We start from the raw sequence: 22,188 nt of genomic DNA, 5'->3' as shown, positions 1-22,188 counted from the left end.
AAGGGAAGGAAGCTAATATTTGGCAAGTTGTAACTCAAAGGTAACTAAGGGGAAGCTATTAGTATGACAGGTGAAAGTGAGGATGAGGACTGAAATACGATTATTTAATTGAACACGAGTGGTATGCCACGTGTTTTTATATAAGTGGTGGAAAATTTTATTTTTAAGTTATTAATTTTTTTAAAACATATATTTCATTATTTGTATAATGACATTTCGTGCAGCAGCAGTGCAGCACCTTGTATGCCGGTCACACTGTCCCACTGAAAAATCTGTTTCCAAAGAGATCCAAGATTAAAGAACTACCACAATAATACCAATAACTCATTTCCACAAAGGCTTACACGTGTCAGTACCCCAACTCCCCCTTCCTTGCTTGGCGCTACAATGTCGACCGGAAAAGCTGGAATCGCCAGTCAACCAGCTACACATCATACGCAAAGTTATCTCTCTCTTTCCTCCTCCAACGGTTCCCCCTTCCCTACTGCTATGCTATGGTCTTAGGCTCTCTGTTTTTCTTCCCACGTCTGTATATCTTTCTCGAATTACTTCATTTGGGATTTTGAATTCTTGCTTTTTTGCTGAATTTTTGATCTGGGTTTTGTAAATTTCGATCTGTATTTTCCGGAACGACTCGAAAAATCAAATCTTTTGGAAAAACAGAGGCTTGGAGTTGCAGAAGAAGCTTGCTTTCTTGATCTGTTTTGTGAAATTCTGAATCTTGGATCAAGCGCTTGATGGTTTTTGATAGCTGGGTTTTGGCTTTTGGAGGCATTGATTGTGGAGAAGTGCTTTTTCTGTAAGCAAATGGGGGTTGTGTGACAGCTGCTTTTGCCTTTTGGCTGAAGTTATGGTGGTTTAGTTGAAAAGGGTTGAGAGAGAGATTGATGGGTTAGGAAGGAGAGATTAATGGCTTCAGGAACTGCAGATATCTCGCTACAGGTCCCCAGATTGGATGTTGGGTGCTTAAGGGGAGGTGGAATGCCGATCATGGAAGACCAAAACGTCGACGCTTTGGCCAATTCGAACCACATTCCTACCGGAAAGCCTCCGAGAAACCTCTCGGTTATGCGAAATTGCACTAGCTATGCGTTGTTGACCGAATCAGTAAGTTGAGCGAAGCTTCATTTTTCTTCTTAATCTGCATTTTTTTATGAATTGGGTATGCAAATGATTGTGCTTTATATGCATTTATGCACAATGCACATTCTTTTTCTTCATCAAAACCGGAGAGATAAGAGATAGATACCGTGCGCGAAAATGATCGATTTTACATTGTTAATTAAGAACATGTGTTTGATTGTGTTTAGTGGGAACTGGGAAGTAAATCAGGAAAGAATGAATTGTACTACTGATGTATTTATTGCATTGTGGAGGAATTTGAATGATAACAGCAGAAATGAATCTGGGTTTTGTGCGTAATATTTAGAGAATGATCTAGATTCAAAATGGAAACAATTTTTCGACGTGTTGGAGTGGTCAGAGAATTACCAGTAAACTTGTTCAACTGTTATCTTAATATGCCAACCCTGAAATTTGATGGGACAATGTCTGCAAAATATCTGGTTTTTTCTTAACGAAACTGTGCAGATCGGCACGCCTCAAATGGAAACCAAAGAAATGCATTGATAGTTGTTCTAGAGGGTAATGCCTTATGGGATCCTTATTGATCCTTGTAGCATGCAATCCATGTTTCTGTTGCATATAGAGAAACTTTCCGAGGTCAATGATACAATGCTTAACTGACACAAAATGCGTTAATTAGTATGCTTAAATGGATTAACATCTTATCCAGAAGAAGAAAAAAATTAACTAATTATTCCTCTACACTGTCCTTTTTCATAGGATTCAGATATTGGAAATATGGGATTGAAGTCACCGGCAAGTGAGACAGCTGAGTACGTATTTGTATTCCGCTCAGGAAGCTGCTCTGAGAAAGGACCTAAACAGTACATGGAGGATGAGCACAGTTGCGTAGATAATCTCCATGATCACATTGGTGAAATTGAAAACTTGCCTTCTCCTGGGGCATTTTATGGGGTACGTAACTTGGACTAGTTGATTTCTTTTTGAGTGGTACTTTTTTATGCAGGGACAACCATACTTAGAATTTTCCATAGTTTCTTTTTGACAAGGCCATCTTATTAATTGAACTCTTACTGAAATTTTGTTGATTTCCACAGGTCTTTGATGGACATAATGGTGTTGATGCAGCGTCATTCATCAAAAGCAACATCCTTAAATTCATCGTTGAAGACTCTCACTTCCCATCTGGCATTAAAAAGGCAGTTAGAAGCGCTTTTGTGAAGGCTGATCATGCTTTTGCAGATGCTAGCTCTGTCGACAAGTCCTCCGGTACCACTGCCTTGACTGCCCTGATCTTAGGAAGGTGAGCAATTGCACTTGATCTATCTGTCTATGATCATCAACATTAAGATCTGTAATTACGTTTGTTGGCGCTGATTAATCATTGAAAAAGTCGAAACAATATGATTAAACTTTGCGTCTACAAATTTTTACTTTATCTCGAATGCTGCTGTATGCTTTCAGGACCATGCTAATCGCTAATGCTGGGGACTGTCGAGCTGTGTTGGGCAAGCGGGGAAGGGCAATTGAGCTATCTAAAGATCACAAACCTAACTGCACCTCTGAAAGATTAAGAATTGAAAAGCTGGGTGGTGTTATCTATGACGGCTACCTCAATGGCCAACTATCCGTAGCGCGTGCTCTTGGAGACTGGCATATCAAGGGCTCAAAAGGTTCAAAAAGCCCCTTGAGCTCCGAGCCAGAGTTGGAGGAAATTGTCCTAACAGAAGAAGACGAGTTCTTGATAATGGGTTGTGATGGCTTGTGGGATGTGATGAGCAGCCAGTGCGCAGTTACAATGGTGAGGAAGGAGCTCATGCAGCACAATGATCCCGAGAGATGTTCAAAAGCGCTTGTCAAGGAAGCGCTCCAACGAAACACGTGCGATAACCTCACTGTTGTCGTGGTCTGTTTCTCCGAAGATCCACCTCCTAAAACCGAAATATCTAAATCCCACAAGAGAAGGAGCATTTCAGCTGAAGGGTTGGACCTTCTCAAGGGTGTCTTAAGCACCATTTGAACAGATGGACTTGCATAGATACAGATGGAGCTTACACCCCCTGTCGGGGATTTTTCTGAGTCGCTCCTGCACCCTGCTGCAGCCTCGCCTTCCAGATTTCTTTTAACCATACGTCCTGTACAATTTGAGATACGATTAACAATCTCGAATTTGATTCCTTAAAATCAGAATTTTTTTTTAATGTTAGAACTGCATAAGTTGCTGCAAGGCTCTCTTGCACCAGTCAGCTTACTTTCAACTTGGTTACAGGATTTAAATAGCAAACTCTACGAGTAGTCCTCCTATATGTAGAACTTTTAACAACTATGGATCATGTATAAAGCCTTTTTCCCTTTCCCTCTCATTTTCTTGTCCTTGAGTTACTGCTTATTGTAAAGTCATGCAATTGATATCAACATCGACTCCTTAACGAGACAATATTCTAAATTACTCTAATCCACAGGCAAGAAAATTAAACTTATTTGCATTGCAAGTCTGTTTTCTTTCCAACCACTTGGAATAACGTACCGAAAACCTCATATTAGGGTCCTAAAAAACCTAAAGATTATAAATGAAAAACTAAAGTGATGATAATGGTCTGGGCCAATGAGTATTAAACCAGCGGCACAGCCCAACAAGGCCTGCTCCTACTTGCTTCGCTCTCCATTTCCCAAAACCCCCACACCTGCAAAGTGAGTGAGCCGTGAGCGTTTGTAGTCGAGCGGCAAAACCCATGTCAACCCTGAAGGAAATCCTAAACCGACGACCCGTGGCGGCGACGATCCGCCTTACAGTCCCGGCGGGAGCCGCCCGACCCGTAGCTCCGGTGGGTCCCGCTCTGGGTCAATACAGGCTAAACCTGATGGCCTTCTGCAAGGACTTCAACGCCCGGACCCAAAAGTACAAACCCGAAACCCCCATGGCGGTGATCATCACCGCCTTCAAAGACAACACCTTCGAGTTCACTGTGAGGTCGCCGTCCGTCACCTGGTACTTGAAGAAGGCCGCCGGGATCGAGTCTGGCAGCAGTCGTCCAGGACACGCGGTGGCGTCGACGCTATCGGTGAGGCACGTGTACGAGATCGCGAAGGTGAAGCAGTCCGACCCGTATTGCCAGTACATGCCGTTGGAGTCCATATGTAAGTCGGTTATTGGTACGGCTAATTCTATGGGGATTAAGGTTGCTAAGGAATTGGAATGATTTGGGAGGAAAATGTCCAATTTTGAAACCCTAGGTTTGATTGTGATTGTTGTTTTTGGGAAAGCATGTGTCTTTTTGTTGGATTTAAGGTTTTGACCAGTACGATGTTGGAAAGTTTGATTATCAATAATTATGTTAGTGATGTTCATGGGATTAGTGTAATTGAGCAACTCTTTTCTGCTTGTGATTTCGTGGTAGATTTTGATTTGAATGAGGAACGAGGACGGCTTTCGTTTCGTTAAACTAGCCTTGTTTTGCTTATGATGTTTCTGTCTATGCATTTGAGTGTCGTGATTAGTAACTTCAGAAATTCATCATGTTGATTGAATGAAAAATGCCGTGCTCGATTTCAAATATCAGTGTACTTTGATCCTAGGTAGAATTGAGATTTTTCTTTTTCTGTTTGTTTATGTCATTTGGATATGTTTAAGAGTACATTTAGTTGGCCAGGTTGGGACGTGGTTTCCCGGAAGGGATACGGTAGTAGCTATGGCTGGAAATTTCAGTTTGTGATTGTTTTAACATCTTGAATTTGTCTAATGATCAGAAAACAGACAGTATCAATTAAAATTCTATTGCGTTGATACGTTATTAGAGGTTTGAGTTGAAGGGGTAGGATGGAATTGAGTTTCGGAAATTTGGAAACAACGGAGGGAGAACAAAGGGGTTGGTGGTTCTAGTTTCTACAGTAGTGTCTTATATTTGTGTGTATATGGAAAATTGATTGGGTGAAGCGTTTGAGCTGTTAATAAGAGTTGGAGGATGTTATTAGTTGTGGTTTGTGAGGAGAGCGACCAGTAGTTCATCAAACTTCCCGAACCCACGAACAGGTCTCTTGCCCTACCGCATGGCAAAGGTACCAATGGTCGTGGCTCCTTCGGGCTGATGAAAGAGATGATTTTAATCATGGTTTCTTTCATGTTGCATCAACATTTGATGTTCATGTTTTGATGATGGGTGTGTGCAAGGAAAGTGAAGTGGGCCAATAATGGTAGGATAGGAACTGGATAATGTGTTTAGGCATCTGGCTTTAGGCCTTTGGCCAGAAATTGTGATTTTCGTATATCTTTCGTAATGTGATTGTATGCAACGGATGATACGTCGTACGTCATATTGTCTCTCTTGAAGACGGCTCTTTGTTTATATATTAATTGGTTGAAAAGTTGGAAATGTTCACGCATCCGTCTTTGTTGTTTTTGTAGGTTCAATTCAAGTTATGTGAATTCAACAGAAAGGTCCTAAAATTAAAAAATGGTAGAAAATTAGAAAATTCATTTCTTCTGGTGCTTGTTTGCCCATATCAATGAGAATTAGTGTACGGAACATTCAAAAGACACCTGTAATTTAGCCCGTCTCTCGTGAACTCCAAAACAAAGTTAGGTTTGTTCTACCAAGATTTCAATTAAAATTATAATTATAATCCAAATACAGTACAAAAAATAATGAGGATCCTCTGTTATGATATTTAAAATTAGAGTAATTGTGGGTGGATTAAATTTGCAAATCATATAATGTGTCATCAGTAGAAAATAAGCGCGTTAATCAACACTTAATAATAATTCAATCATCAACAACCACATCACATAATTTGCAAAATTTAGTTTAAAATTTTGTTCTCCCCTAACATTACCCTTAAAATAAATAAATAATTTAAAAAGGGATTGGGGTTTTGATTGCAAGATTAGATTGATGGAATGGTGTTTTTTCGTCAAAGATTGATGGAAGGGGTTTGTGAAAACACCTGATACTGGGGGCGTTTGTTTACCCTTCTTAGCCTTCACTGGATTGGATTGGATTGTAGTCTTGTGTTTGGTGGCTTGCGGGACTAAGATTAATGGCACTAAGTGGGACTCGTTTTCACAAACGGCTTCATTAGCCGGTCTTAGTGAGAGACCCCAACACCCACGGGTTTAGCTAAGACCTTCCATCATCCTCTTTTGCCTTCGTCCACTCTTGTTGCATCCTTTATTGCCTTCATCTGCTTCACTGCCCTGGGTTCATCGACCTCGATTTTCTACGGCATAGGCTTCAATGAAAGCTGGAACTTGGAACATAGAAATTTTTTTACGACTAGGTTCATCCATCTCGGTCTCCAATTTTTTACGGCATAGACCTCGACCTTGATTTCGACGGCTGGTTCATCCATCTCTGTCTTCAATTTTCGACGGCATTGACCTGGACCTTGATTTTCGATGGTTGGGTTCATCCATCTCGTCTTCCTCCACCCACCCTTTGCCGTCTGCAACTCCAATCCCTGCCCACGACCATACCCAGCCCCACCCACCCGTGCCGTCTGCAACTTCAATCCCCACCCATGGAAGAACAAGTGAAGTTGGATGGGAAAAGAGGCAAGGGGAAGAGAGAGAGGGATTTGAAAGGAAAAACTAAGGGAAGAGAGAGAATGAGCTGAACATGAAAACTCACCATGGCTGCCATTGAATTGGCGATGCTAAGCTTGAGAGGGAGGGGTTGGGGTTTTTCGGGAGAAGGCAAGTCTCCATTTTTTGTGATTTTAATTCGAACAGTCTGTGCAACAGAGGGAGAAAAGGAGAGAAGAAACTTGGATACACAAAGGAGAGGGGAGAGAGACGACAGGGAAAAAAAAAAAAGAGGTTAGCTGGAAAGAAAGATTCTAGAAAATAAAAGATAAATTAATAATAGAATATTAATAAATATATATTAAGTAAATAATAAAATATTATAGATATAGATTAAATAATATAATATTAGAATCCTACTTCTTAGTCCGACACTGCACCAAACGCTTCACTAAATCAATTCAGTTTAGTCTAGTCTAAGCCAGTCCAGCTTAGTCCCTAAAGTTAGTTCAGTCCGAGATAGTCCGATACAACAAACGCACCCATATAGTCTTGACTCAACTAAATACACCTTGGATCCGCTTGCTCAAATTGCAAGACTCCAAGCCATGTCACACACCCTTTGAGTCTGGGCGCGGACACAGGTAATACATGATTGTCGTCAGCTCGTGCTGCAAGAAGTGTGATACGTAGTGAGTTTAGTACGCTCCGTCAAAACGGCTCTGAAACAAACAAAAAGGTGTGTGCACTCACGAGGGTTTAGGTTACGATGGGTATGCAAAAACGAGAGTGTGAGAATGGGAAAGTAACAAGAAGTGTGAAATTTTATATGCTAAGATTTGGTTTAGTGGTTTAGATATTTATGCTATAGATTTTCAATGTTGGTCTTTGGATAAATGCCGATTATTCTTATTTGACTTTTTGGCCGCTTCCAATAACTTGCTCAAATAGAAATAGAATACCCAGCTACCCAGCTACCCAGCATCCCCCCACATCCCCATACCCATCATCTTTCCCAACTTTTACCCAAAAAAAAAAATCATCTTTCCCAAATCCCAATTGCCACCGATTCTCACTCCAATCCAATCTCCAAATTCTATTACTCCCTCTTCCCAATCAAAATCCCAAAACCCAAACCCCCAAATTTCCAAATTTCTCACTTCCACCCCTAGAAAATTAGGAACTTGCAATTGTCCACCCAGCGGCACAGAGCGGCAGCAGCCATGGTGGTTTTCGACAAAGAAGCCAGCTCCTCCACCAACACCCTACCTCCCTTCCCCCGAGAAGACACTCCACTCCTCTCCAAACCCAGCAAGCTCTCCTCCCAATCCAAAACCTTCGCCAACGTCTTCATCGCCATCGTCGGCGCCGGCGTGCTGGGTCTACCCTACACCTTCAAGAAAACCGGCTGGGTCTTCGGCTCCCTCATGCTCTTCTCCGTCGCCTTCCTAACCTACCACTGTATGATGCTCCTAATCCACACCCGCCGCAAGCTCGACTCCCTCCACTGCGGTGGCCTCTCAAAGATCGCGTCTTTCGGCGACCTTGGTTTCGCCGTCTGTGGCCCAATCGGCCGGTTCTCCGTCGACGTCATGATCGTCCTCGCCCAGGCCGGGTTCTGCATCAGCTACCTAATCTTCATATCAAACACTTTAGCCTTCGTCTTCAATTACTCCGGCCCGGACCGGATTCTTGGTCTGACCCCGAAATCAATCTACCTCTGGGGCTGTTTCCCATTCCAGTTGGGTCTGAATTCGATTCCCACCCTGACCCATCTCGCCCCTCTGAGCATTTTCGCCGACGTCGTCGACCTCGGCGCCATGGGAGTTGTAATGGTAGAAGACGCCATAATCTTCCTCCAAAACAAACCGGCTTTGCAGGCGTTCGGCGGCTTCTCCGTCTTCTTCTACGGCCTCGGCGTGGCAGTTTACGCCTTCGAGGGAATCGGAATGATCCTCCCCCTCGAATCCGAAGCCAAAAACAAAGAGAATTTCGGGAAAGTCCTGGCATTGTGCATGGCATTCATAGCTCTGATCTACGGATCATTCGGAGTTCTGGGTTACTTTGCATTTGGGGAAGAAACCAAAGACATAATCACCACCAATTTCGGGCAGGGCTTAGTAAGCACACTGGTCCAGCTGGGTTTGTGCATAAACCTGTTCTTCACTCTCCCATTAATGATGAACCCGGTTTTCGAAGTGGTGGAGCGGCGGTTCTGCGGCTCCACCTACTCCCTGTGGGTGCGGTGGCTGCTGGTTTTTGGGGTGAGCCTGGTGGCGCTGCTGGTGCCGAATTTTGCAGATTTTTTGTCGCTGGTGGGGAGCAGCGTGTGTGTGGCGCTGGGGTTTGTGCTGCCTGCTTTGTTTCATCTGATGGTGTTTAGGGATGAGCTGAGTTGGTTTGGGAGCGGTTTGGATGGGTGTATTGTGGTGGTGGGTGTGGTGATTGGGGTGTCTGGGACTTGGTCTTCAGTGGCTGAGATTATTGCACCCAAAGCTTGATTTTGGTTGAGCCCCTTGAGGGGGTTAATCAATTCAGTTTTAATTTGCTGCTGCGGAATTGTATTTTAATGCTACATTTGCTGATTATTTTCACCAATTGTAACAACTTAATGCAATGTGTGAGGATCACTGAGACAGTAGATATTCTTCCTTTTTTTTGTCTTTTGAAGTGCATAACATTTACACTTGATTTCGGTGGATTGAGTAGGTACTTCTTCGAGACTGTTTCTGAAAAGGTTAAAAGTGATTTTTTGACAATTATAAAAACGATTTTTACTAGGGTTTAGAGTTTGGGGTTTTACATAACCGCTTTTTACGAGGGTTTTTATTAGGGTTTAGGATTTAGAGTTTTTCATGATTCTAGATCATAGGTGCTTATTCAGGATGTAAATACTTTTCTAGAAAGAACTTGGATTAACGTTTTTATTTTTATTTTTATAAAGCACTTCTAACAAAAACGTTTATAAACAAAATTGCTTCGTACCATATGCAATTTCAAACGGGAGGAATTTCGAGTTTTTCAATTTCATGTTGGAATCAATAAAAAATTGTCTTCGATATAGGGTAATGTCAAAGAAGGGTGTAGAAAAATGAGGAACATCCTCACCATTTTTGTGAGTAGGACTTTAGAGCAGTTTCACCGGGGAATTGATAGGCCAGCACCCAGGCTATCCACTCATTTTGATCGGCACCTAGCCCAAGCCAGGTAAGAGACTGGTCTAAAATCGACAGACCCATATGCAGGACCATCAATAAAAAATTGTCTTCGATATTGGGTAATGTCAAAGAAGGGTGTAGAAAAATGAGGAACATCCTCACCATTTTTGTGAGTAGAATTTTAATGCTATGTAGCACTACGGATCTTTTAGCTTTTAATTTGATTTCCACTGTTATATTTTTTATTTTTAATATCGAAAAAGAAATTCAGAAATTGAAAAGTCTGGAAGTACTCAAACAATTGCCACCGACAAGTCCACAACTTTATGCACCAAAACAAATTTTCTTTTGTTTTTTGCATTTTTTAAATGTAAATAGTACTAATATATGTCGCATATTGATAATATTATCACTATCTAAGTGCCCCTATTTTATATTAATTCTTTATTTTTTCAAGCTAAACAATTCAATTAGTGCTAATATTGTAATATTATTCAGTCACTAATTTAATAACTAAGATTAAATAAATTGGATTTAACCATAAAGTAAAACAAAAAGGTAAACCATCAAATGCATTTTCAACATCTATAATACGTGGGCTGAGAGAAACCTTTTTGAAGAATTTAAGATGCATTTTTGCTCATCATTTTTAAGTAATCTCAAAATTTAAATTCATTCAACGAATATAAATAAAATGATAAGCATTACAATCATTTGAAGATAGTGAGAAAAACTATTTCCGAAGAAATTACCCATTGGATTCTCGCGATAAAAATACACGCAGCTCGCCCGCATGAGGCAGGTGAACCCTCGGAATATGGGCCAATATTGGAGACATGCTACGGTTAAATATAGCCCAAGAACCTTTTGAGCTGAATAAGGTTTAATAAGGCAGGAAGCCCAACAAGATCAACCGATGGACCAATACTCTAAAAATCTAGGCCCAATCACAAGCCTAATTCATGACACGTGTAGTGATCCAGAAATTATGGACTCTTAGTCACGTTGCGTATCAATCATTCAAATTACTAATTGACTGCATGGGCAGGATAAGGTTCTTGTTATGGCCAAGAGACTGGTTGACCGAGCTTCGTTACAAAATCATATGATAATTAATTTAATTACATGTAAGTATTTGTCAATGTGAAATTAATACTCTCAACATAACGATTTTACGTGTAACAAATTTTCAAACCTAACATATGGACAACAAAAATTAAGTGACATGGAACACGAGTGATCCTTAGGCTTTAGAAGCAAGACAATATGCTCTGATACCATGAAAAAAAATTGAGATTCCACTATAAAACTAATTGCCAATATGGGAAGTAGTTGAACCTTTTATAAACCTTTGCAATATTTTTCCCTTCATTAATGTGAAATTCTCTTATCTTTACATCATCGCACACCAAACTAATACGGTATACTTTATTAGATTTGTTGACACCTACGGTTTTAATTACTCAACACAACAACATATAACAGAATTTGTAGATTAACTCGTAAAAAATATTACGTCGACATCCTGAATTGAAATTCTACTCATGATCATATATCTCTTGTTGGAACAAAGGATAAACCAAACAAGGACTTGTACCGCCCCAAATATTTCAGGATTTAGACTTTATTAGAAAAGGGAATAGCCATAAAGAAATAAAAGATTATTGAGCAGGTGGCTAACACCCATCAAACCATCATCAACCCCTTTCCAACTCCACATAAAAATCGATCACTTCACTCCACCTAATGAGTACAACCACCCAATCCCCCTTATATTGCCACCTCTTACTCATCTTCTTTTTTAGTCATTTCCCATCAAACAAAACAAAAACCTAAAATCTCCAATTTTGTAAGTTGACACCATCACAATAAAAAAAATAGTGTAATATTTTAAAGTATAAGATATAGACGATGAAGTATATTTGTATATCTTTGTAGATATTGAGCCACACAAAAGTCAGCTTCCGTTAAAGTATTAAACTCTATACAAATATGATATGTCATCGTCATTCATGTGAGTCAAATTTAAATTTTTCGTTTACAATTAAAAAAATAATATCGTAATATTACTAAACAATACTACTAAAGAAACTTTATGAAAAACTTATGATATTGTTCATTTTAACGAAAAATCATATTTTTACACTAAAAAATCAATCATGTTACTATTCATTTTATTTTTTATTTTATCCTTATCATTAAAATTCAAAATTTTCAAATTATTTTTAATAGTTTTTTTTATTATTAACTAATTATTCCAACGTTTATCCGTTAACAATTAAAAATTAAATTCGGAGTCGTAAAAAAGTCCCCATCACGAAGGGGCAAAATGAGAAAAACACCCATGTTCCTCGGAAAGACCCACCGCACCCAGGGAAAGTGCCAGCAATAGCAACCGACTGGAAAAAAAAAAAAAGAAGGAAAGCAAAGAGAAAATAGTGGAGAGACATCAGAGGGGAGAGAGGGAGGGAGGGAGAGAGAGAGAGGAAGGCTTCCTGTTGAAGACCACACAATCCTCCATTTTAATCTTAGACATAGACAGAGAAAGTAGAGAGAGAAACACAAGGAAGAGTGGGTGAGTCTCCTTTCTCATTGCAACGGAGTCGTCGATTCAAATCCAGCAAACTTCCCATTTTTAGCTTTTACCCATCATTTCAAATCGCCTTCCATTGTCGAAATCGCAGAAAAGGTCGTTGCTTTTCGATTGTTGGGTTCGGATTCAGGAAACCCAGTTCGAATTTGGATCGGGAGAGGAAGGAAACCCTGTTGATCAAACGCCATGTCGTGCTCATCTTCATCCGGGTCGGAGGAGGACGATGAGGGCATCGACTCCTACAGGAAAGGAGGCTACCACGCCGTCAGGGTCGGCGATCAGTTCAACGGCGGCCGCTACGTGGCGCAGAGGAAGCTGGGTTGGGGTGAGTTCTCCACCGTCTGGCTCGCTTACGACACCACCACCTCTGTAAGCCAAGCTTCTTCTTCGTTTCATTCATTTTTTTTGTGTCATTAAATGTTTCTCCTTATTATTAGTTATTGGTATGAAATCTTTTCTGGATTACATGTAAATCGGGAAATTTATTTGCTTTTCATTTATAATTTACATTTGTTTATCGACTTTAGCATTTTTCTGTATATTCTGATACTTAAATGTTTAAGATCTTCCTTAATCTATTCGAATTTGCATTTTTCCATGCATTTTTTATTGTTGATGTATGATTTGATTTAATTTTCAACCCTTTTAGATTGTTTTCGTTTCGATATTTGATCACCTTTGGATATAGGCTGAAGATTTAATTTTTGTCAACAATACATTATCTTCATATGTTCTGTATATGCAGTAATGCTGAATGCATAATTTCTCCGTGTTTTCGTGTTACGATTGTAAATTTTGGTTCACTACTTCCATTTTTGGCTCTTTCGTTGCTCCATGCATCTGCATGAAGTAGATGATTCGAAGGAAAGAATAATATGTTACTTCAGTTAATCCGATTGTTGCGTCATCTTATGTCTGTTTTGCATTTCTTAGACGTACGTTGCTCTTAAGATTCAGAAAAGTGCAGCGCAGTTTGCTCAAGCTGCTCTTCATGAGATTGCAATTCTTTCCAATATCGCAGACGGTGACCCCACGCACTCCAAGTGTGTTGTGCGGCTGATTGACCATTTTAAGCACGCAGGCCCGAACGGGCAGCATCAGTGCATGGTCCTTGAATTTCTTGGTGATAGCTTACTTCGGCTGATCAAGCATAACCGTTACAAAGGCCTTAAATTAACTAAAGTTAGGGAGATCTGCAAATGCATATTGATAGGTCTCGACTATTTGCATCGAGAACTTGGTATCATCCACACTGACCTAAAACCCGAAAACATCCTTCTTTGTAACACCATCGATCCTGCCAAAGATCCAGTCAGGGCTGGCCTCACACCAATTCTAGAAAGACCTGAAGGGAACCTAAACGGTGGAGCCACCATGACTCTTATTGAGAAAAAGTTGAAAAGGAGGGCAAGGAGGGCAGTTGCTAAGATTTCGTTGAGAAGAGAATCTATGGGAGGTAATGAACCTCCCAAGCCTGAAAGAAACCTAGATGGGATTGATGTAAAGTGCAAGGTTGTTGATTTCGGAAATGGATGTTGGGCCAACAAGCAACTTGCAGAAGAGATTCAAACAAGGCAGTATAGAGCTCCTGAAGTTATACTGCGATCTGGTTACTCATACCCAGTTGATATGTGGTCATTTGCCTGCACTGCATTTGAACTTGCGACTGGCGACATGTTGTTCGCTCCAAAGGTGGGACAAGGCTTTAGTGAGGATGAGGTAAAGATGGTTTCACTTTTACACCATTGTATTAAAGTTTTATTACAATGTCGTGAATGTTTGTATAGCATACTGACGAATTTGTCGCAAAAAAAACTTATAAATATTCTCCGTTTTCCATATTGAAAATTGAATAAACCCCATTTTTTGCCTTTTAAAAGCTTTGAACCCCAGCTCCCAAGATAATTCTAATACATGTAGACGGGAATTTCTCTCTACGAACAATTTAACATTTTGAATTTGGTTAATGTTATCGACTGTCTTTACTTCTTGTGAATTACTTGGAGTTTGTCAAATTTGTGCTATTGGTCATGTTTTGTAGAGAGTACTCTATTTCCCTCTGCCTTGTGCTTACTGGTTTGCAATCGAAATATTTGTTGGATTGATTTCAGGACCACCTTGCATTGATGATGGAACTCCTTGGAAAGATGCCTCGAAAGGTGATATTTTAATCCTTCATCGCACGTATATTTCTCCAAGCCATTCGTCTCTTATGCTTGGGTTTTCAGGTAGCGATTAGCGGAGCTCGTTCCAAGGACTTCTTTGACCGACATGGTGATCTAAAGAGAATCCGAAGGCTGAAGTTTTGGTCACTTGATAAAATACTGATGGATAGGTACAAATTTTCTGAGACCGATGCTCGGGAGTTTGCAGAGTTCCTTTGTCCAATTTTCGACTTCGCACCAGAGAAGCGGCCAACGGCCCAGCAGTGCCTGCAACATCCGTGGATCAATCGCAGTACTTCGAACCAGATCGAGACGAAAAGCAAGTCAAATGTGGAAAAGGTGAATGTTGGGATGAGCAACCCGCATGTTAAGGTTGGCAAGTGAAGAAAAAGATTGAAGGATGACGATGCTGGCAACACCTACCACACCATTTCTAAGGCTTCCGAACAACTCCACTCCGCACGCACGTACGACCCTATTGATTGCGATTTAATTTTGTTTGTTACTCGACTAATAAGAATCATTATTTTTTTATTAACTATAACTATAAGAGTTGTAAATTAGTAACGATTTTTGTGAGAAAAACAACGTCAAAAAATTCGATAGAGAATTCGACTGTCGTTTTGGATATATGCCCCTGGTGGCTTGTATACACATGTATGTGTTCCCACACCTTGTATACTGATGATGATTGATGACTTTCCTTCTTGATTTAGGGTTTTAGATTTCTTAATCCTTTCTTGACTTTTGTTTTGCTCTCTAATCCTATTCCTAATTTCTTGAGAATGGAAGATGAAACTACAACTACTTCGTACTTTTTTATTTATGTGACGTAACGTTCCACCACTACATGTTCGTTTATCTTTTCGATTGTTCGATCGGGTGGGAAGTGGGCGGGCTGGTCCCAAACATTAATAAATAAATTGATTTATAACAAATCAATTGACAAATGAAATGAGTTTTTATTATTTTTTGCATCTGAAAGTTACGTTCTACGTGCGTAATTCAAATAACCATTTAGTATTACAATCTGTCAGTCGGTATTTCTCTTCATTTGGAAATAAGAGATCTTAAATTCGAATTTTATAGATAATGAATTCGATTCAAATTAGGTTCTCTATTATATGATTTTACCAAACTCTTCTCTCTTTAGTATAAAAATATCGATAAATTAAAAAAATAAATAAATAAAAAATACCCAAGTGTGGCCACTGCCCCCAACATACAGCGGGCCCACTTCGGAAATATAAAGGTTTCATGCCTCTGTCTTTTGTTACTGCAGACGTACAACAGCAACTTCTGAAACTATTAACTATGGCAATGTACTGACATCATGGTTTTTTAATTTTTAGTATACGTTAGGGATACGGAGATGCAAAATGTCGGCTGAAAAGCTTTATAACGAATGAGTAAAATATTTATAGGGCGATTTATTGAAACACTTATTTTAATTTTCAACACTTTCTCAATTTTTGGCGTTGGATTGAATGAGTTGAAGATGAGTAAAAGATATAAATTAACATGAAGTGTGGAAGGTAGAATGAGTAAAATAAAATGTAAATATAAATATTTTTTTTTATCCATTTTTAGAAGATAACCATTGGAGAATGAATATAAATGTGATGTTGATATTTTGGATTTGCATCTTTCTACTGGAGATGCTCTATCAATATATCCATTTAGGGCCTGTTTGGGATTGAGGTGATTAAAAAAAAAGCTACTATGAAAAAAAGCTATGAAAATTTTTGGTGTTTGGTAAACTTTGAAAAACAGCTTTGTTTCAAAGTTGAGGGTGAAAAAAAGCCCAAAACCAGCGGATGACAAGAAGCTGCAAATAGCAGCTTCCAAAAGCAGCTTATTTTCACCCACACACGGGTGAACAGTGTACACGTTTAATGAATGATTAATTCTGTCACCAAAAAAATCAAAAAAGCAGAAAACCAACCGGGCCGCCTCTCCTTTTTCTTTCACATCCCTCGAATTTTCTCGGAAAATATCTCACTTTCTCGTCGGAAATTCGAAAGTAGAAACCCTAGCATTCTCCGATTACTGCCAGAAAATTGAAATTGGGCGCCAAATTCTTCTGCGTTGCTAACGTTTGCGGAAATTCGGCATCGTCGTTAATGGAGCTGCGGAATAGGGAAGTAGGGAAGAGCCAGAAGCAGAATGTAGTGGGAAAGAAGATACTGGATTATAAAAGTTACAAGGCGATGTTTCTGAAAAATGGAAAGAAGGATAATGCAGCAGGTAACTGGCCGGTTTCTCTCGTTTCTAGTTTTGGCCCTAATTGTGATTTTCTTATAATAATGTACATCTAGTAATATACCCTTTTTGGTCATTTCACACAGTCACAGCTGTTTTACAAAAAAGTTTACCAAACACTATGATACTGCTTTTTTTTTCCAAAAGCACTTTTACAAAAAAGTTTACCAAACACTTTGCTGCTTTATTTCACAGCCGCTTATTCTCACAGCACAGCCGCTTATTCTCACAGCAGCTTTTTTTCAAAGCACAGCAATACCAAACCAGCCCTTGCTGTTAGGTCCGATTACTAGGTTGTTGATTAAGGATCTAACTGTTAACGCTGGCCCTTTTAGGCCCACCCAATGACATAAGCCTAGGAAAGACCAAGAAGCCCAAGGCCTATAGAGTTTGAAGAGGGCCAACCCTAGTGCTTAGGCTAACCAGGACAAAAGAAGGATTACCTGACCATGCAAAACACGTGGGCATGTTGACAGCTTTATGCCACAAGTCTTCAAGGACATAACTACTCAAGTGCTACTCATACCATTCAACAACGTGCAAACAACAGTAGAGACCTAGGATGGGACGTAAGGGCAATTGGGGTAGTGCCTAGCAAAGCGAGGTAGAGTAACTGAGGTTCGAGTGGGATGCTCGAGCCACTTGGGTCTTAAAAAGACGTGTCATCTGATTGCTAGAATGTCACTTCGCTGACGAAGGCATGGCCAAATAGGTGAAAAGTTGTCAGTAAGCTAGTACAAGTGGTTGACACATTGAACGTCAGTTTGAGAGACCTCAAGAGGGTAAGGCCTATATAAAGGGGTAGAGACCTCCATTATGGGGGTCAGACGAATCAGAGAGAATAGAGTTAATGTATTAGCCGAGCACTATTTAGCCTTGAAATCAATATATTAAAAGCAACACAGTGGATGTAGTCTAGTTTTGAGGAGTAAGCCACTTGTATCCTTGAGTCCATTTAATTTTAGCTCATCATGCAAGGCCATTTAGTTAAGTTTGTTAACCTTACAATTTGAGTGTTAACACTAACAATTGAAAATCTCAATGTTTAAAATGTACCCAAACATACTAGAAATTTTCAAAGTGAAAATCTTCCTACATCTTACTCGCCAGTAAATGAAACACCTACATTTGAGTTCCTCTCTGGCGGGTGGATGCCACACCCCGAACTCAGCTCTCTCCAGTGAGCTCCTGCCCAATATTTTTTTGAGATTTAGGTGGCTGTTGGATTGGTTGGTATAATATTATTTTAGGCGTTTTAGAAGTATTTTAGTTTTGCTCTTTAAGGTTAGTTTTAGTTATTTTCTCCTCTCTCATCCCCTTTATTTCTCTTTCACTTTCATTTTTATCTTTCTATAAATAAAAAAAAGAAATCAAAACAAGATGTTGCTAATCGTGACCGACTGTTCAAATAGGAGGAGATTGAAGGAGAGAAAATTTTGAAAGGAAGAGAATCCCACAGTGTGGAACTGTACTACTAGTTCAATATGGAATTTTCCTTTTTAGCATAGACTGGCTGATAATGTAAATCGATATTCATAACTATTAAATCTTTAGTCATTCAATTATTGGTTAAGGGTTCATAGTTATAAATCTCGATCTGTTCTAAAATTTTCATTCATTGTAATATGAAAAACAAGACAATGTTTAAATTGCTGCTTTCATGATGAATTTAGGGTTCGAATTCCTTCAATGTAACCGGAAAAAAGTATGTATCATACGAAGTTCAGTTGCCGAAAACTGATACTGCCAAATGTCGAGAACCGACCGTCTTTTCTAATCAACTCGTTTAAGGCCAAACCTAAATGAGATCACTATTAAACACCTCCATTATAAAAAGTAAACAGGGGTTTAACATTAATCGAAGGACAATCATTGTTCTTTTTTATATTCCGATTTCCGACAGCATCTCCAAGATCGGATCATCAACAGCAAAGTACCTAACGTAGCAGATCACAGAGGATTAGTTCATTGATTTCATGATAAATGCTCTGCAATTATGGAAAGAATTTACCCCCACTTCATAATTACTGTAAGAATTTACCCCATTCATGGAAAGAATTAACCCACTTCATTAGTTTCATGAAACAACAATCTCAGACAGTAAAAATTTCAAATGAATATAATTACCAAAGACAATGAGAGTTGTTTACATCTATGAGCACACCAGCAGTAATTATTGTGCAACATATCAACAAAACACTGGACATTCTAATTGCATCCCTGTTATCTCAGCTTCACGAGCAACAGGCGATTCAGACGAGCGGGTAAACCACGACGGATGCAAGTAATGTAACATCTAAATTTACAAGTAGTCAGTTTCAAGTTCATTACAAACCCAGAAGGAGCAGAAGAAAAAAGGGTAATGAAATAAGGCCGTTTTCTATAAGACGTGAAATCGTGAATCCTACCTCAGCTATCCAATCCTACCTCATACCTCACCTGTCACAACAATATCGTTTCGACATCAAGATTGCATGACTTTGTTTTGATTCATGCACGCCGGAGTCTTGAAATCCTTGCATTTCCACACCGGTGTGGCTTCAATTGGCAGCATACTATCGGCAGAAGACTCCACAGGGAACAAAGGCTTCTTTGCGGCAGTAGGGTTACCCATGTTCATGTCAATCAATGGGGAGCCTCTTGCATCCGTATCTTCTTTCAGATTTGCTTGATCCCTGAAGGTGCAATTGCTCAACGGCAACTTTTTTAGCTTCACTCTTCCCCTCTTTTTACCGGTGGTACTCGCACCATCCCAATTTTTCTCCTTCGTACGACTTGATTCTGCTTCTCCATTATCCATCTCCATTCGACCAACTCTATCAGGTCCACCATTTTCGTACACGTCTTGGATGGTGCCTTCAACGTTGACCTTATCTGCTACAGAATGTCCATTGCAAGTATATGCTGGGTTCTGTTCCAATACAATTACCCCATTGGGAACCCTAACTTTCTCGGAACCATGTGAAATTTTAGGCTTCTTGTGTTTATGACCCTTGCCGTCAGCACTTGATGAATTCTTCGTAATTCTCGGAGAGCTATTTATAGCTCTGTGCAATTTCCGGGCCAACTCTTCGTCCTTCTTACAATTTTCAATTGGTTGGTATTTTTTGTACAAGAGCTGAACTGGAACATGCTTCTTCAGCTTGTTCTTTTTCAGGTGTTTTTCCTTGCCTGCTGCCTCTTCGGAAAAAGAGGCAACCAAATCTAAAGCAGTCTTCGCTGCAGCCACTGCCTTTGCAGCTATTGCAGCTTTTTCCTCAGCTGCAGCTCTCGCAACCTCTGCAGCCTTCGCTGCAGCAGCAGCAGCCGAATTCGAGACCTCTACCAGCTCCTCGGGCGAAAGATTAGAGTTATGAGAACTCAATATACTGTTGAGGCGAGTGTTAAATTCACTTGAAGAATGCGAAGAAGAAGAAGAAGAAGATGCAGAAGCCGAAGCTGATGCTGAATCTGCAGCTGCAGCTGAAGTAGCAACTAGAGACAGCCATGCAGCACTATCACCCTCCGGACTCTGTTTCTTCAATCCAGCAAGCAGACGCTTTCGTGGAGGCAGAAGGACATCAGCGTCCAAATGATTGACATCACAGATGTTTGCCTCCATCGGTACGCTTCCAGTATACCCCTTTTACACTGCAATGATAATTACTCTCCACAGAGGGGAAATGACCACACCATCTACATAACAATAAGAATTAAATCAAGTTTCGATGAAAAGACAAGTACTTGATTACCCAAATAGAAAAACCCTAAAAATGTTGCGGCCTACTAAGGCCTACTAAACCCAAATCCGAAATCAAATCAACATACACAAATCGTTTGTTTACTGGTGAAAAAACCCGGATGAAAAGAAAGGAACTTCAAATCAAAATACACAAATTGGTGGCTTAAATTTTCAATAAAACTTAAACCACAATAACCTCGACTAAGTCCTGGGAATTTACATAGCTAAATTGAGTTCCCTTCTTCTTCCTCAATCATCCTAGTAACTTAAGATAATGAAAAACAACCGGAAAACCACAAATTACCTTGCCCTTATCCAACCCTCAAAATTTTCCCGAGAAACAAACGAAACTTAATCAAAACCGCATCCAACAATTCAACAACAACAACAAGGCAGCTGAATCATAAGCATCACAATCACAGCAAAATTCAAACACACCAACTCAAATTAATCAAACAAACAAGATCGGAAGCAGGCAAACAAACGGACAATAATCCGAACCAATCCGTAATCCCACAAAGCTCAATTCACTAGAATTCAACAAATCAATGCAAGTTTCAACTGCCATTACCGATAATTCTATCAAAATTCAATACAAAATGATCAGAACAGAGACAGGAGGGCAAGCAAAAAAAATACCTGACCTTATTGCTAAAAATTTGTATCGTCTCCTTGAGACAAAGGAGAGAGATAAAACGGCAGAGCTGTAATTAGGGTTTTCAGAGAGGGGGAGAGAGGTGGAAGAAAAATCAGGGTGGTGGAAGAAAAATGGAAGATGTTGTTTGTTCCCCTTATATATATATATATATGTATATATAATTTCGATTGGTTCTGGTTCTGGTTCTAGAATCCCAAAATCCCCACAATTAAACCCACCATTTTTATTTCTTATTTTTACCCCCAATTTACTCACTTTCTCGTCATCTCATGCCACCATGGCATCACCATGCATTCATGCTTTTGCTTATTCATTCCATGACAAATGTTAAACAATGTCTTAAAAGTGAGATTCTTTATAAAAATTTTGTCACTTTATGTTTTTGACACATATTTTATAATATTGGAATCGAACAAAAAATTAACATTAAATTGTAAGATAACAGATAATTTATGGACTAATATTAATTCATTTATGAATGCCAAGTTCATCTTTTCTCAAGTTTGTTATTAACCGAATTAATTAGTTTTCTTTTTTAATAGATTCAAACTCGAACCTTAACCAACTGAGTTACAAGTGATTGGGCGACCTGATTAGCAGTGAGTAATTTGGATTGGACCGACTTGGATAGATTAGTAAGGTTTTGGTTGATTTAGGGTTTAGTCCCTCTTTTTTTTTGTTGAAAGGGTATGTAATGTAATCATGACTGATTTTTGTTTTAGGTGGTGGTTAATTGAATTTTGTATTGAATAATGTTGTATTGTCCAAATCCTAACTTGATGGACATTGGATACTAACTAAACTTAATCTTGAGCATGTTTGGTTTAAGTAAATTACTCATCTACCCATGTCCTATTTTTTTTTAATTTTTAACATGGAGAGTGTTACTCTTATTTATTAATTTAGATATTTATTTTTATCACAAAGAACTTGGTTAGTGTTACTCTTATTTAATAAATATATATCTATTTATCTTATATGAACATAAATAAATATAGGGGTAGATTCGTAATTTACCTGAAGACAT

At 39.4% G+C, this 22,188-nt stretch overlaps 5 protein-coding genes across 6 annotated transcripts; 4 read left to right on the top strand and 1 right to left on the bottom strand.

Annotated features, from left to right (window-relative positions):
* The first annotated feature begins 307 nt into the window (after positions 1-307).
* On the top strand, positions 308-3,449 carry LOC137717366 (putative protein phosphatase 2C 47). Its single transcript, XM_068456720.2, has 4 exons — positions 308-1,107; positions 1,846-2,040; positions 2,184-2,389; positions 2,551-3,449. The coding sequence occupies exons 1-4, from the start codon at positions 910-912 to the stop codon at positions 3,104-3,106; spliced, it is 1,155 nt and encodes a 384-aa protein (XP_068312821.2). The 5' UTR covers positions 308-909; the 3' UTR covers positions 3,107-3,449.
* A 288-nt stretch (positions 3,450-3,737) lies between these two features.
* Positions 3,738-4,442, top strand: LOC137708754 (large ribosomal subunit protein uL11m). The gene has a single exon (XM_068447909.2). The coding sequence runs from the start codon at positions 3,819-3,821 to the stop codon at positions 4,284-4,286; it is 468 nt and encodes a 155-aa protein (XP_068304010.2). The 5' UTR covers positions 3,738-3,818; the 3' UTR covers positions 4,287-4,442.
* A 2,847-nt stretch (positions 4,443-7,289) lies between these two features.
* LOC137744390 (amino acid transporter AVT3B) lies at positions 7,290-9,242 on the top strand. Its single transcript, XM_068484218.2, has one exon. The coding sequence runs from the start codon at positions 7,828-7,830 to the stop codon at positions 9,103-9,105; it is 1,278 nt and encodes a 425-aa protein (XP_068340319.2). The 5' UTR covers positions 7,290-7,827; the 3' UTR covers positions 9,106-9,242.
* A 2,816-nt stretch (positions 9,243-12,058) lies between these two features.
* Positions 12,059-15,218, top strand: LOC137739243 (uncharacterized). The gene is made up of 4 exons (XM_068478801.2): positions 12,059-12,724; positions 13,289-14,074; positions 14,467-14,514; positions 14,584-15,218. Exons 1-4 carry the CDS (start codon positions 12,542-12,544, stop codon positions 14,902-14,904), a joined length of 1,338 nt encoding a protein of 445 aa, XP_068334902.2. The 5' UTR covers positions 12,059-12,541; the 3' UTR covers positions 14,905-15,218.
* Positions 15,219-18,875: 3,657 nt separating this feature from the next.
* On the bottom strand, positions 18,876-21,312 carry LOC137744477 (uncharacterized). Of its 2 annotated transcripts, none has more exons than XM_068484287.2 (2): positions 21,143-21,312; positions 18,876-20,457 (listed from the first exon to the last, which is right to left on the bottom strand). In XM_068484287.2, exon 2 carries the CDS (start codon positions 20,381-20,383, stop codon positions 19,247-19,249), a length of 1,137 nt encoding a protein of 378 aa, XP_068340388.1. In that variant the 5' UTR covers positions 20,384-20,457; positions 21,143-21,312; the 3' UTR covers positions 18,876-19,246. The 2 variants fall into 2 exon arrangements, with proteins under 2 accessions (XP_068340388.1, XP_068340386.1); XM_068484285.2 differs by having other exon boundaries at positions 21,148-21,312.
* Positions 21,313-22,188: the final 876 nt, after the last annotated feature.

This window comes from Pyrus communis, chromosome 15 (assembly GCF_041283825.1).
Source record: "Pyrus communis isolate YQ-2024b chromosome 15, ASM4128382v1, whole genome shotgun sequence".
Classification (NCBI taxonomy): domain Eukaryota; kingdom Viridiplantae; phylum Streptophyta; class Magnoliopsida; order Rosales; family Rosaceae; genus Pyrus; species Pyrus communis.
Note: the sequence above shows the minus strand (reverse complement) of the source record. Positions and strands in the feature narration are given on the sequence as shown.